The following is a 14089-nucleotide window of genomic DNA, read 5'->3' on the forward strand; positions in this document are numbered from 1 at the left end:
AGGAATGTTCACTCTCACCACCTCCTCCCATGGTTAGACAGTAGCTATTATACATATTTTAAGTTTGAATGCAGCACTGTGTTTGTTTATTTATTTGTTTATTTATTTATTTAATGATCTGTTCATCTGCTTAGCTCGCTTTCAATGCAGAGAAACGTCTGGCCTCAAAACTGCTTCTTTACCTGAAGACATGGTGTACGAAATGGCCACAAATGCAAAGTTCCGAAATGGCGATGAAATGAGTTCATCTTCTTGGACACAAAAGCGGCGGCGGACGCTGCTCCGTGTTTTGTGATCGTTTGGTCGCTAGATGGCGCAAGTGATTCAGTTTCCTTGGGATTAGCGACAGATTGCAGCTTGCATCACTTTTGCGTTATACCATCGAGTGGCTCCAAAGCTGCAAACCATGAAATGGCATTCAAAGGCAAAACGGTCGATTCAAAGGTAAGCGGTAATAGATTGCGATGTGCTCGCTGTTTACACTAAAGCAATCCGCTGAAGCGTCTCTGTGGCGAATGATGTGCTGTAAACCCAGCTAATCATGGTGTGGATACCACACGCTTTACTGTGTCACGTTCAGATTTTCTCACGCATGATTCAGCAGCTGGTAGGAAAGCTCTCTGTTCGCCTATAACGTGGATCTCACAGTAACATATTAATCCTGTGCATGTTCAGCTTCAGGTTTAGTTGACTGGTGGCGCATCCTGTCTTTCTGTCTCCGTCGCCCCACAGACCGTGCTGCTCAATCTGCTGCTGTGCCTGCTCATATTTTACTCCCTTTTCTATATGATCGGGAGTGTGTGCTTCGGCGCTTTCAGGTGAGTAGAAATTTCCCACGCATGCGCACAAGCACAAGCGCAGGAAGCACAATGCCCAGCAACGCGGTTGCTAACGCGCACAGCGACCCTGATGTTGCAGGGGAACGTTTTCCAAAGGCAGCAGCGAGATAATTAATTATCGGCAATTTTCAAATCAAATCAATGCAAAAAAAAAAAAAAAAAAAAAAACACAAAACCCCCCCAGCTTAGTTTTAACAAAGGCGTATCCTGCCAAAGGTGGTTTAGTTAAAATTGCATAAATTAAAATATGGCGGAAGTCTTTTGATGCCTTACTTTACATGAGTAATGTAAATGTTGTGTTTTATGTTTCATTTCATCTTACATTTCTATATGAATTACCTGATTGTCAAGAATCGTACAACGTCTTCTACTAAATTAATCTTTTATTTCAGGTTTTGGATAATCTTACACTGAAAATGTGAAGGGAAAACATCCAACCATTCATTTGCAGACATGAACTATAGTTTTCAACGTGGGGGATTAACAAAATAACCTTATGGAAACATTATCAGAGTATTATTTCCATTTAAAGTAAAATGAATGTTAAGTATCAACATTTTTGCCATAGATTGTTCTTTTTTTCTTTCTTCTGAGTAAGTGTTCTAAAATGATGGTTTATTATTATTATTATTATTATTATTATTATTATTATTATTATTATTATTATTATTATTATTAATAATAATAATCTGAGATCATGCTACTGCAAGAAAAGAAGAATATTCCTTTTTTGACATCTTTATCTGTGGTACCACCAATAAAATGTGGTTAACATTTCGCCTCCAAGGAACCAGAACATTAAAGGGAGGTTTTAATGCTGTTTTTCAGGCTTTTTGAATAGGTTAGAGTTTTACGCCTAGCAAACTGGGCCTTAATATCACCACTAATTAAATTTGGATTGTTTTTAGGTCTGACTTTTCCTATTTAATCATCCACTTGTTCTCCTTCCACACAAAGCAAAATATGCTTTTATGGTCAAGTAAAAGAAATGGGAGAAACAGCAGCCAAAGTCCACAGAGAAACTTCAAAAGACTTTAATGATAGCCACTTCAAAAGATAGCAGGATGGTCCGAGTAATAAGATGTTATTGCACAATTCTACCGAGATCCATTTGCTTCCTATCGTTTAGATAATAATAAAACCGTGAGTCTTTCACTGTAACTGATGTTTCCTTATGCAGGTTGGATCACTTTGACGGCCTGATTCCATTCGATTTTAAAACTGAACCTGCTGAGTCTAACTCCAAATACCTGGGTGAGCATATCGCATACGAGCAGTGTGATCAGCAGCACTGATCGTCAGCTCTCTACAGATAATATATTTCATCACTTCGCTTGTGTCCTTCAGTCAACCTCCTCTCCTTGGAGCTGACCTACTTTTGTAGTGGCATACTGTTTGCTGCAGTGGTGAAGAGGCGGGTTTGGGACTACGCCCTCACTGTCACACTTCTTCATGTCATGATCACCAGCCTGGGTGAGCAGAACAGCACATCTGTATTTGTGCACGGCAAAACGACCAAATCTGCAGTGTAACTGCATGTTTTGCCTCTACGTTGCAGTGATGTTGGAGTTTCCCACAGTGTGGCAGTGGTGGCTGGCTTTGGGTAAGCACACATCAATGGCAACCCGCCTTTTTGTCGTCGGTAACGAGCTTATTCATTCTCTGTGTTGCTTTTTCCACAGGTAGCGGCTTGTTTTTGATGATTTGCAATGGTCAGCTGATTGCTTACTTCACATGTCAGAGTGAGCAGAGCTACGCCACCTTCAGCTACTACTGACAAGCTGGAAAGGAGGCAAAAAATTAGGATAACATCAGCTCATTTAAATTATTCTGTTAAAAGGGTTAAACTTGTGTTCATATACATTCACTACACACAGAGTGATCTAGTTCAAGCTTTTATCACTGTTAATTTTGATGATTATGTTTTACAGTTAATAAAAGCCCCAAATTCTGTCTCTTAGAAAATTTAAATGTTACATAAAACCAATGAAAAGGATTGTTAAAATGTAAAAGACTGCTAGCAGACCCTCCAGTTTGGGGTAAGTCAACAAACATCATTGCGAGAGAAGCTGACTCCTCACAGACTACTGTATTCAAGCATATCAATGGAAAGTTTAGTGGAAAGAAAATAGTAATAGTAGAAAAAGGTGCATAGGAAAAGGGCTGATTACAGTGAAGTTAAGTGTTTGGTGGGAGATTTACAAGACGTGAACAGTAGCTGAATTCAGAGCTTCATGAACTTCCACAGACAGGACATGGGCTATAACTGTCCTGTTCACATGTGAAGTCACCGCCAAACCAGAAACAACAGAAACCTCCAAACTGGGTCAAAGAGAAAACACACTGGTCTAAGCATGGTCTGGTTACTGGTATTAAAGCTGCAGATGGTAACTTTTATAAAAAATATATATATGTTTTTTACATATTTGTTGAAACTGTCACCATGTTGTGGCTGTATAATATGAGACTGATAGTCTGTGAAAAAATCAAACTCCTCTGCCTCCTCCCAGTGGTCCTACTGCTACCTGCAGAAATTCTCAGCTCAGTCAGAAAAAAAACAATCAGAACTAAGAGAAGGGGCTTAGCACTTTCAGTCATGCTTGAGTATGTGCTGCTCACATGTTCCTCCACTGCCGTGAATGCTCGGGCTAGTTAGCTTAGCCACAGAGGATGGATAAACAGTTTCCTGAAACAGTAAGTTGTTTCTCCGCCATTCGCACATTGAGCAGTGCGTACATAAGGGTGATGGACATCGCTAAGACCCTCCTCTAGGCTCTGATTGGTTGTTTTTGACTGAGCTGTGACTTTCAGATAGCAGTAGGACCACTGGGAGGAGGTGGAGGAGCTTGATTGACGATCTGAATTCACAGCTCAGTCAAAAACAACCAATCGGAGCCCAGAGGAGGGTCTTAGCGATGTCAATCAACTTATGTACGCACTGCTCAATGTGCTCATGGCAGAGAAACAACTTACTGTTTCAAGAAACTGTTTATCCGACATTTGTGGCTAAGCTAACTAGCCCGAGCATTCACGGCAGTAAAGGAACATGTGAGCAGCACATACACAAGCTTGACTGAAAGTGCTAAGACCTTCCTCTTAGTTCTGATTGGCTGTTTCTGATTGGAGCAGAGCATTTTTGCAGACGGCAGTAAGACCACAGTGAGAAGGCAGAGGAGCTAAACTTTTTTCACATATTATCTGTCTCATACTGTCACAACATAGTGACAGTTTTAACAAATATGTTAAAAAAAAATATATATATATTTTTTAAAATAAAAGTTACCAACTGCAGCTTCAAGGTTTTCCAAGGCTTCAAACAGTTAGTTTTAAAACGCCAAAGCTTTCTGTCATACTATTCTCATCGTTTATGGTTCTTACAGTGAGACGCCAGAGAAAGCAGTGGAGTAATGGGACTTCTCTCTGGCTTTAAGGATTATAGAGGAACACCGTGCTCCCCTCCCCTACATGTTGCTACACACTACCAGTTAGCAGCCTAAGAAAGGCTGATTTGTTTTTCTTCACAGACAATCATGGTGGGGGTTCCTTTTGCTTGATTTATTTTATGCAGTCTCTACTTTTGTGTTAATAGTTTCCTTTCTGTCACTCGTCTCCATTTTATGGATCTCATGTGTCATATTTGCCTTTTGACAGCGAGCCGTTGATTCTCTGTGACAGTGGTGCCTAAGTCCAGTCCTCGAGATCTACCGTCCTAAAACTTTTAGATTCCTCTCGTCTCCAGCACACCTGAATCAAATGCCTCGTTACCAGGCACCTGTAGAGCTAAAGGATACTGACAAGCCATTTGATTCAAGTGTTAAAGAGAAGGGATGTACAAGTTATTTACTTTTAAAAAAAAAAAATCTTTATTTCTGGAGCTGTTAAAATATTGTAGTGATTCTTCTAATTTTAATAATGTTGGCTGTATGTTTTAAGAAAAAGATGTTACCATAACAGTTCAGGTTTCTTGCAACCAAGCAGACTGTCTTCCTTGTAAGAGAAGGCCCTTCTGAGGCAGCTAACTAGCAGTGTGCAGAAACATGTAGGGGAGGGGAGCACTGTGTTGTTTCCTTTTCTCCAGTGACCAGAGAAAAGTCCAGTCACTGCAGCCGTTTCTTTTGCATCTCAATAAAAAGACTTAAACACAGAGAAAAGTTTGACTGAAAATGTTGGCAGTTCTGACACCGTAACTGTGAAAAACGTACCGGTAACTGGGCCATGTCTAGTCCGGTTCTCGGTCTCTTAGCCTAGCTAATGTTTCTGACACCGTTTTTGGTTTAGGAGCAGCTTAACACATAGACTGAGTAGTAGCTCATGTCCTGCATCTTGAAGCATTGATTGAATCTCTTGAACGAGCTGTTCTTCATACTTTTTTATTCCGCTAAAATTTCAGTTAGTATGCCGTGATGCAGCACTGTGAGAGTAATCAGCTTCCTTAGCAACAATCTTTTGTGGAGGCTGTCAGACTGTCAGCACAGCAGTCTTCTTCATGACCAACCGTGGTGCCCAACTCCAGTCGTTAAGGGTTACCATCCTGCAACTTTCAGATGCATCCCTCCTCCAACACACCTGTATCAAATGAATTGCCTCTGCAGAGCTGACTGCTGATGAGGGGATTCGGCTTTTTGATTCAGGCGCGATGGAGCAGGGATGCATGTAAAAGCTGCAGGACTGTAACCCTTAACGACCGGACTAGGGCTCCCCTGGTGAAGAGCGTGACATTACATTTCTATACTGAAAATTATTGGTCTTATGTAGTTTTCTGGGAAACAGAATTTGGGGTTTTAAATATCTGTAAGCCATACATGTCAAAATTAACAGGTAAATATTTAAAATAGATCACTGTGTGATAAATTATATTTTCTGAATTAATTTAACTTGATATTCATAAACTGTTTTTGTTTTGTTTGTCACAACACAGAGGGCAGTGTGTATTTTTGCTAAGAATGGCATTCAGCTGTGTTTGTATACAAGTGCTATGTAGAGAAGCTTTCCTGTTACATTTGCAATGCGCTCTGCTTCCGTCTTTAAGTATGCAATATTAAAAAAGCCAGTAAGATAAGATGTAACTAGTGAATGTATTTGTAAGTGGGACCTGTGCAATAAAGAATGTAAACATTTTTATATAAACCAGCTCCTGGCTCTGCTACATATGAAGGACTTGAAATAGTGACCCGCCTCTCCTATATAAATAATTCATACGGAGAAATCTGTGAAAATCTAAAAACATATCACAGTTTATTCAAAAGCAACAAATGAAACATGCTGGAAATTGCCATATCACGGTTTTCATTTTCCATTCAAGTACAAAAAAAGACATTAAATAAAAAAAAATAACTTAATACATATTTAAACAATCCCGCTCCAGGAGGACTCTGTGGCGTTATGAGGCCTGCTCTGCTGCCACGTACTCGGCTGGGTTCATGAAGGAGAATCCAGAAAAGGTTGCGCTGGAGGCGGCTGCCTCCGCCCTGTCATGGACGGAGGCAGGGACAGGCTGCAGTGTGAATGCAGGAGCGATGTAGCACACATCACAAGGACCGGTCTAGAAAACGACAAGACAATCAAAACCAACCGGGCACGTGTTGAAATTACGTTTCTGACCATTTTCTGATTTATCCGTACCACTTTAGGGATAAATGGAGGCCGAACTTTTCTGGCTATGAGGTCGTCCCAGTTGATGGAAGCGAAGAACTGATGCTCCTTCAGCTCCTCCTGAGGAAACGCCAGAAATAAAATCCTGTGGTCATGAGCCTCTTCACTCATTCAGGATTAGTGAAGAGGCTCATGATATTGTGCGCACTTACAATATCAAGTCCCTGGCCCAAGCGCTTGGAGATGTTTCTCTCTAACAACCCCTTCAACAGAGAGTGGGCGCCTTCAGACAAGCCGCTGGGCAGCCGCAGAGGAGAGTAGAGGATATTTTCCAACATCTCTAGCCTGCTGCGGCTGTAAAATGGAGGCTGGGAAGCAGAACAGGCCGATCCAGTGAGTTAAAGATGCAGAAAACAGTGAGGCGAAGCTTAATCCAGTGAGACTCACCAGTCCAGAGAGCATCTCAAACAGCACCGCTCCCAGTCCCCACCAGTCCACAGCCAGGCTGTATGGCTGGCCCAGCAGAACCTCTGGAGCCAGATACTCTGGGGTCCCACAGAAGGTGTGTGTAATCCCACCCACAGCCACGCCTTCCTTACAAAGACCAAAGTCTGTGAGCATCACGTGGCCTTCGCTGTCCAGCAGGACGTTTTCTGGCTTCAGGTCTCTGCACAGAAACACATGGAGCAGAAAAAAAGTGTTGAGTAGGCTTGTCACAATAAATCAGCTCGTCGCATGATCAATTTAAACAAGCTCAATAATTTACATTTGCATGATTTATTGTTTTTGTCTTTTCTACTAAAAACTGGATGACAAAAGTTTTCAGTCTGACTTTTTTTTTTAAGAGGACAGTTTTGTTTACAGAAACTTCATAATTCATTTTATTTGTTGTTTTGTTTATTTCAGATATTTAAAATATCTTTCAGCTCCAGCGTTAAATGTTCAATAGAAAGTTTATTGAGTTTTGAGAATGTGTTCTTCAATTATTATGCCGTTTTCAATATATTACTTGAAAATGGTCTAAAAACAACAATATTATTTATTGCAATAACTTAAGGGGCAATTTATCATCCAGCAAAATGTGTTATTGTGACAGGCCTATTGTTTAGTCTATAAAATATCTCTAAGTCAATCAAATAAATATCACTTTGGTGACATTTCTTGGGGCAATTTTGCACTTTGACAAAGCTTTAAAGCTCCTTATGTAGGGCAGTAAAAACCCTTTCAGAGAAAGTAAGTTAGACCTTCCTGTCTAGGAAAAATGCTCCTCTGACTAAACCAGTTAGTTTCCGTTGGGATATAAAAATGTGTCACTTATTTATGACGAGCTCATTTGCTGTGAACAAAACAGCATAATTAATGTTTGACTAGAAATCAGGGATTTCAGTAGTTTTCCTCTTATGACGTTTAATACATGAAGGAAACTGTGGGTGTAAAAGCGTCACATGCAAAAAGTAAAAAAAAACAAACACCAACCTTAGAGAATAAAGTTGTATTTTAACATTTTAAACTTACCTAAATCTTTCAGCTAATAATTAGTTATGTTGCGTAATTTATAGAAGTCTGCTATTTTTTTCTATAAGCTCTTTAACTGAACATTAGCCAAACTTGCAGAACTGCTGACGGAGTTATCTAAAGCCGTGTTTCATCTGTGTACCTGTAAACGATGCTCAGAGAGTGGAGATACCCCAGCGCAGCGGCGATCTCTGCAGCGTAGAAAGCAGCTCGGGGTTCTGGAAACGAACCCTCTCTCTGCAGGTGGTAAAACAACTGCAAGAAACAAAGGTTTCACAAACAGAAATGAAACTCTAGAGAGAGTTTGTGAGACTCAATCAGACAAAGGACTTCTCTAACCCACATACCTCTCCACCGTTTGCAAAGTCCAGGACGAAGTAGAGCGTCTTTGGCGTCTGGAAGGAGAAATGCAGCCCCACCAGGAATGGATGTTTTAGTCCCTTCAGCAGCACACTCCTTTCAACCATCACGTGCCTTTGCTGCAGAGACACAACCCACAGACACGGTCAGACAGACAGACAGACACACAGATGGACAAACAGACGCAACGAAACACAGAGAAGGACAGACCTCGTTCCTCTTGATGATCGTCTGCTTGTCCAGGGCTTTAACTGCGTAGTAACCTCCTTGTTTTCTGTGTCTTGCCAGCAACACCTGTTACACATTTCATTTTTTTAATTGATCATTTCACAGCTTTTACAGATAAAAACTAATATATTAATGAAAAAAATACCTTTCCAAAGCTTCCCGTGCCAATAACTTTGAGGTAGTCGAAGTCTGATGGTTTCACCCTGATGAAGACGATGACAGAAAATAGTGGTAAGTAGCAAGAAATGTATTAATGATTGTAAGACAAGTATGCAAATGGAGTGATGGTGCTAAATACATAATGTGTCCACATAATAACCCTGGTTGTTTTTTGCTTATTTAAATGTTTGTTTTTCTCAAAAAGCCCTCATAATTGCTAATGCCACAACCTGTGACGTGAGCTCACAAGGTTAGGAGCCAATTAGGGGACCCTCCCATGGACCTTCACTGTGCTTCTCAATTGACTGCTATAAAAGAAAGGGGTTGCTCTGTAATGTGAAGCAAAAACTTTTTCTCGTGTCAAGAAAAACGCTGCGAGTGGGTGTGACTCACTGTGAGGTTTCCGTGTTCACCGAGCTCTGAAAAAGTAAGACAGACAGAGAGGGGAGGGATAGTCAAGTCAGAAGGTGGGATTGGATTTCATACCCCGTCAACGCCGAGGCAGCGTCTCCTAAGATTCCTCTGCCAGATCAGAACTCACCGAGGCAGCTTTCTCCTGCTTATGTCTCCTCATCTTGCTCTGTCTCTGCAGCAGTTTCTGGGTGTCCGGGCTTCAATCGGGAGGTCAAGCACAGCTAAGAGTTAAAGGGGCTGGACTCAAAAGTTTTAAAAAAGAAAGTCTTATTTTCTTTGCTAACTTACTGTTGGCAGGGCTTCTGGGTGGAAACAAGTTTGTGCAAGAAATCGCTGAAGCCAACTTTCTTCTCTTTCAGCACGTCTGTAAGACAGATGGACAGACAGACGGGCAGACAGGGTGGGTTAGTCCATTACATAAGAATGTACTAGCTGGATTTAGTCTGATGTCTGGCAGCTTTTCAAAGTGAGGTCGTACTGAACATTAAACGAAATTTAATAGCTTTCTGGAGTAACCAAGTGATATCTGTGTTAAGTTATTTTAATATTAATTCAATAAATGAAATTATTCAATATAAACCCATTGAGGAATACCCTATTGAGGAATACTTTATTTAAGACATTTTCAAAATAATTTGCGATGTTTCATATAATCACTTTCGTAAAATATCAAATTTAGCTAAACATGATTTTGCAACCCCCCCCCCCCCAAAATGACATTTTTTAAATTAGCACCAAAAGACGACTTGGGGGAGGACGGAAGGAGGAGAGGAAAACAAAACTTTTGGCACAAAATGACTTAGTCCAGTATTTTAGGAAGGTGACGATATTTAGGCTAACGGTTAGCTAATTTCACTTTTCAATTAAGCTTAAAAATGGCGACCTACCTGAGATAAATGTAACAAGCCCCTTCATTTTGGCATAAGTCAGCGGTCTCTCCTGAATCAGAGTCATGTGGAGGAAGTTTTATTTAAAAAATAAAACTCCAAAGAGAACAGGTTCTGGTTCTAGTTCTGGTTTTCAACTAGGCCCCTCGCAACTGAAACTTCAACCGCTCTGCTGCTCAATTTAAGACCTGTAACTCACTAGGCGATGCGTTCAAGTTCCCTCGGACAATTTATAAATACACCATGCGAAGATCAACATGAGCACTCCTTATGACCAGTATATGGGGCATTTGTCTCTACCGCTGTGTTATAGGTATTACTGGTGTTGGTTAAATAACTTTTAGTTAGGATACAATTATTTGTTCTCACCAAGTATTTAAGTTTGAAAGGGAAGTCCTTCATAGTTGTGTTTTACAACATATTCTTTGCAATTAAAGCATCGTGGCACACGATTTCAGCACCCGTGACTGAAAAAGCTCCAAAGCAGATCCATGACTGCATGGTGGCTCATGTTAGCTGTCAAAACCAGGTGAGAAAGTAGCCTGACCCTGATATCTGTCTATGCCACACTTGGCGTTAAGAACTGCCTTTTAGCATTTGGGTTAACAGGCAGCGAGTCTCTTAGGTCGCTGTCAAGGAATTTAGTCTCATTCTTTTTTGCAGAAGTGTTTGAACAATGTAATGTGTTTTGCCACATTTGTGTCAAAATTTTGTATTGCCACACTGCCACCACATTGCCACACTCTACAAAAAAGCCACATTTTTGAGAATGAACAGCCAGTTTAAGGTCAGAGCATCTCATTTCGATTTTAATCCAGACCCCAGAACTGTCCCTTTTTTTTAGCCCTACAGAGGATGTACTGATGTGCTTTATGTCATTTTCACCCAACATTTTCTGGAAGAAAAATTCAGGTTTTCATCAATTACAGCGAGTCGCCCAGCTCCTGAGGAAGCAGAGTAGACCGAGGCCATCACACAACCGCCACCATATTTGACTGCAGGTATCATCTTTTGTCTCAAATGCTCTGTTAGTTTTGTACCAGGTGTGATGGGACACACACCTTCCAAAAAGTTCTTCTTTGGTCTTGCCAGTCAAATATTATCAAAATGTTTTTGTCAAATGTGAGACGGACCTATGGTAGGAGAATACATGGGGAAGGTTCATTACTGTAGAGGGGAGTCTCAAAACTTATATATGTTTACTCAGGTAATTTTTGTTTTATACCAAATTTTATTTGATGATCTGAAACTTAAATGTATATTTTTTTAATCAAGAAAAAAATAGAATTTTTTTTTCTTGAATGTATATTTTCAAGAAATATACATTCAATATATTTTCAGTATAGGCTTCTCACCAGCCTATACTGGTGAGAAGTACATGCTATACTTCTCACCAGTATACACTATACTGGTGAGAAGTATAGGCTATAGCTACTATACTTCTCATCAGTAGTTATAGGAAGGAAGGACCCTGCATAGTAGCGAACATATAGGAACATGTTTACTCAAATGAAGTGCTGTGATCACGTTTTGGCCTAATTTTACTGTAAAGTTCAGCTTTCATGATTTGCTCCTCAGTTTCTGAATGCACCCACTCGTTTAGGGCTATTTTGATTTCTGGAAACTGTACTACGTGTGTAAATTCCTGACAGCGCTCCAAACATGTGCTGTCAGACATCTTGTCTGTGGCACGTCTGGGAAACTGGCAGGACTTGTTTGGATCATTACTGACCCAGTTTTAGGACTGTGATACAGTCACGTGACTGCTAACCAGAAGGTGTTGATTGACACTGAGTGATTTGTCAAGTCAGCGGTGGTCTTCTATCTGATTGGACACATTTTTACTTGTATTCAGGGTGTGAATGTACTTTATTGCACTTTCATACAGAATAGAGTCATATTCAGTAAATTAGATTATGCGTTTTGATGAGGCTGAATGGTTTTTTAAAAAAAATAATTTTTAAGCAGAAATTGAGTTCACTTTTCTGTATTAAAAATAATTTTTTATTGGTTTGTAGTAATATTCTAATCTTTGATCTTTATTTGTAAGCACAAACTCATAATTAACAGAAACAAAGACTTGACAACATCAGTTTGTGTGCAATTAATCTTTATAATGTGTTTTATTCTGCAATCTGAGTAGATGAAATAAATGTATTCTAATTTACTGAATACATCTACACATATCGAAAGGGTGCATTAAAATGTATTTGTAATGTAAAAATGAGAGAATAGATTTATTGCAAATCTTGTTTCAACCTTTATTGTGACTTTTATTCTGCAAGATACAACTGTAAAACTAAAAATAAATAAACAGGTAATTATCTGGTTGCCAAAGTCAGGATCCCCTTAAACTAAAACTCTGCAGCATTTTGAGTTCATGTGCTGTCCATTACCAAAGCTCTGTGTGCGTCTGATGGCTTTCTAATGTGCAGCCATAAGAAGCATGAAGGGACACTGATCCGCTCTTTGAAGGGTTGCACCCCTGCAGGGTCACTTGGTTCCTCACATACTGTACAGATTTTAAAAACGTAAGAGTTTTGCACATGATTAAATAATATCTCATCTATGCCCAATAGTTTGCATTTTCTTTGAGGGTTGATGTGTAATGTTCAGACCTGAGGACCCGAAATTTCAGTCAGACACAAAGTAAAAATCAATAAGGTCTTTATTGAGGACCAGGTATAGGGACGGGGAACCACGAGCAAGGAACAGGAACCTCTGAGGACAGAGAAACAGGTTAGAGGGTTGTAGGTAGGAGGGGAAGGCCAAAAGTCTGTAAGGGAAAAGATCACTAACCTTCCTGGTGGTGTGGGGGATGAGGGATCCAGGTAGCACAGTGGAAGAGACAAGTGGCACACCTAGGGAAGGACAGGACTGGGAGGCACAGGGTTTAGGACAGGCAGGACCAGACAAACGTCTGAGGGTTGGGCGAAGAGCAGTGGTCAGGTCACGGAAAAAGGGTCCAGTACTAGCAGGCAATCTCAGGCAGACAATATCCAAGGGCGAGGCAGGAGGCAGAGGTCAAAAGGCAGAAACAGGGTCGAGACCAGAAAACAGAAGCCAGTGAAGAATCCGACGTGGGCGAGGCAAGGCAGGAAAATCCAAGGGTCAAAAATGTGTTCGTGATCGTGGTCAGGTCAGGAAGAACGCTGGATATCTACTCACTCGGTGGCTTTCAAAAATCTGGCACCGTCTGCCTGCCTGAGAGCTGAATATAACTGCTGGTGAACAGGTGGAAGGCATGAGTCTGATTGTGCTCCAGCGCAGCAGCATGCAGGTGAACCAGATGAGCTTGATGAGGAGTACAGAGGAGAGAAACATAGCAGGCAGACGGGCCAGAAACATGACAGTACCCCCCTCCTAAGGTCCGGCTCCCGACGGACCCTTCGGCTGATCAGGATGGAGGCAATGAAAAGTCTCTCCTGAGGGACTTATCGATGACAAAACGGCCGGGAATCCAGGACCGTTCCTCTGGTCCATATCCCTCCCAATCAACCAGGTACTGGACGCCACGTCCCCTTCTCCTGGACCGGAGGATGCGGCGCACTGTGTAGATGGGATCCCCATCCAGGAAGCGAGTGGGCGGGAGAGGTTTGGGGGCAGGCTCAAGACGAGGTAAGGTGTAAGGTTTAACCCGAGACACATGGAATGTGGGGTGGATCCTCATTGAACCGGGCAACTGTAGACGGACCGCCACTGGATTCACAACCTTGGAGATGGGGAAGGGACCAATGAAACGGGGTGCCAACTTCCGACTCTCCACCCGTAGGGGGAGATCCTTAGATGACAACCAGACCTTCTGGCCAACACAGTAGGTGGGTGCCTGGACACGGTGCCGATTAGCAGATCTGGACTGCACCTCTGACATTTTGATCATGGCCCTCCTGGCTTTCCTCCAGATCCGATGGCACCTCATAGCTGCAGCGTGAGCGGAGGGGACCTTAGCCTCCCTCTCTTGAACAGAGAACACCGGTGGCTGGAACCCATGGACAGTGTAGAAGGGCGAGAGACCAGTGGAGCTAGAGGGAAGAGCGTTCAAGGCATGTTCCACCCACGGTAGGTTGTGTGACCACCTGGTAGGGTCAGAATCAC

The 14089-nt window shown here is 41.6% G+C and overlaps 2 protein-coding genes across 6 annotated transcripts; one reads left to right on the forward strand and one right to left on the reverse strand.

The window, feature by feature from the left end:
• Positions 1 to 286: 286 nt before the first annotated feature.
• LOC103478671 (putative transmembrane protein 244) lies at positions 287 to 5969 on the forward strand. Of its 3 annotated transcripts, none has more exons than XM_008432665.2 (6): positions 287 to 444; positions 733 to 818; positions 2020 to 2093; positions 2187 to 2312; positions 2398 to 2442; positions 2522 to 5969. In XM_008432665.2, exons 1-6 carry the CDS (start codon positions 412 to 414, stop codon positions 2614 to 2616), a joined length of 459 nt encoding a protein of 152 aa, XP_008430887.1. In that variant the 5' UTR covers positions 287 to 411; the 3' UTR covers positions 2617 to 5969. The 3 variants fall into 3 exon arrangements, with proteins under 3 accessions (XP_008430887.1, XP_008430889.1, XP_008430890.1); XM_008432668.3 differs by having other exon boundaries at positions 363 to 444; positions 676 to 818; XM_008432667.3 differs by lacking the exon at positions 733 to 818 and having other exon boundaries at positions 313 to 444.
• An 80-nt stretch (positions 5970 to 6049) lies between these two features.
• On the reverse strand, positions 6050 to 10167 carry sgk2b (serum/glucocorticoid regulated kinase 2b). 3 transcript variants are annotated; one of them, XM_008432669.3, is made up of 12 exons: positions 9995 to 10167; positions 9396 to 9471; positions 9235 to 9304; positions 9087 to 9112; positions 8680 to 8737; positions 8517 to 8600; positions 8294 to 8425; positions 8089 to 8201; positions 6879 to 7098; positions 6644 to 6799; positions 6462 to 6551; positions 6050 to 6381 (listed from the first exon to the last, which is right to left on the reverse strand). In XM_008432669.3, the coding sequence occupies exons 1-12, from the start codon at positions 10059 to 10061 to the stop codon at positions 6220 to 6222; spliced, it is 1254 nt and encodes a 417-aa protein (XP_008430891.1). In that variant the 5' UTR covers positions 10062 to 10167; the 3' UTR covers positions 6050 to 6219. The 3 variants fall into 3 exon arrangements, with proteins under 3 accessions (XP_008430891.1, XP_008430892.1, XP_081453440.1); XM_008432670.2 differs by lacking the exon at positions 9995 to 10167 and having other exon boundaries at positions 9235 to 9328; positions 9396 to 9457; XM_081597314.1 differs by lacking the exons at positions 9396 to 9471; positions 9995 to 10167 and adding an exon at positions 8941 to 9001.
• Between the last annotated feature and the right edge of the window lie 3922 nt (positions 10168 to 14089).

The sequence above is a fragment of the Poecilia reticulata genome, chromosome 16 (genome assembly GCF_904066995.2).
Source record: "Poecilia reticulata chromosome 16, P_reticulata-male-v2, whole genome shotgun sequence".
NCBI classification, from domain to species: Eukaryota; Metazoa; Chordata; class Actinopteri; order Cyprinodontiformes; family Poeciliidae; genus Poecilia; species Poecilia reticulata.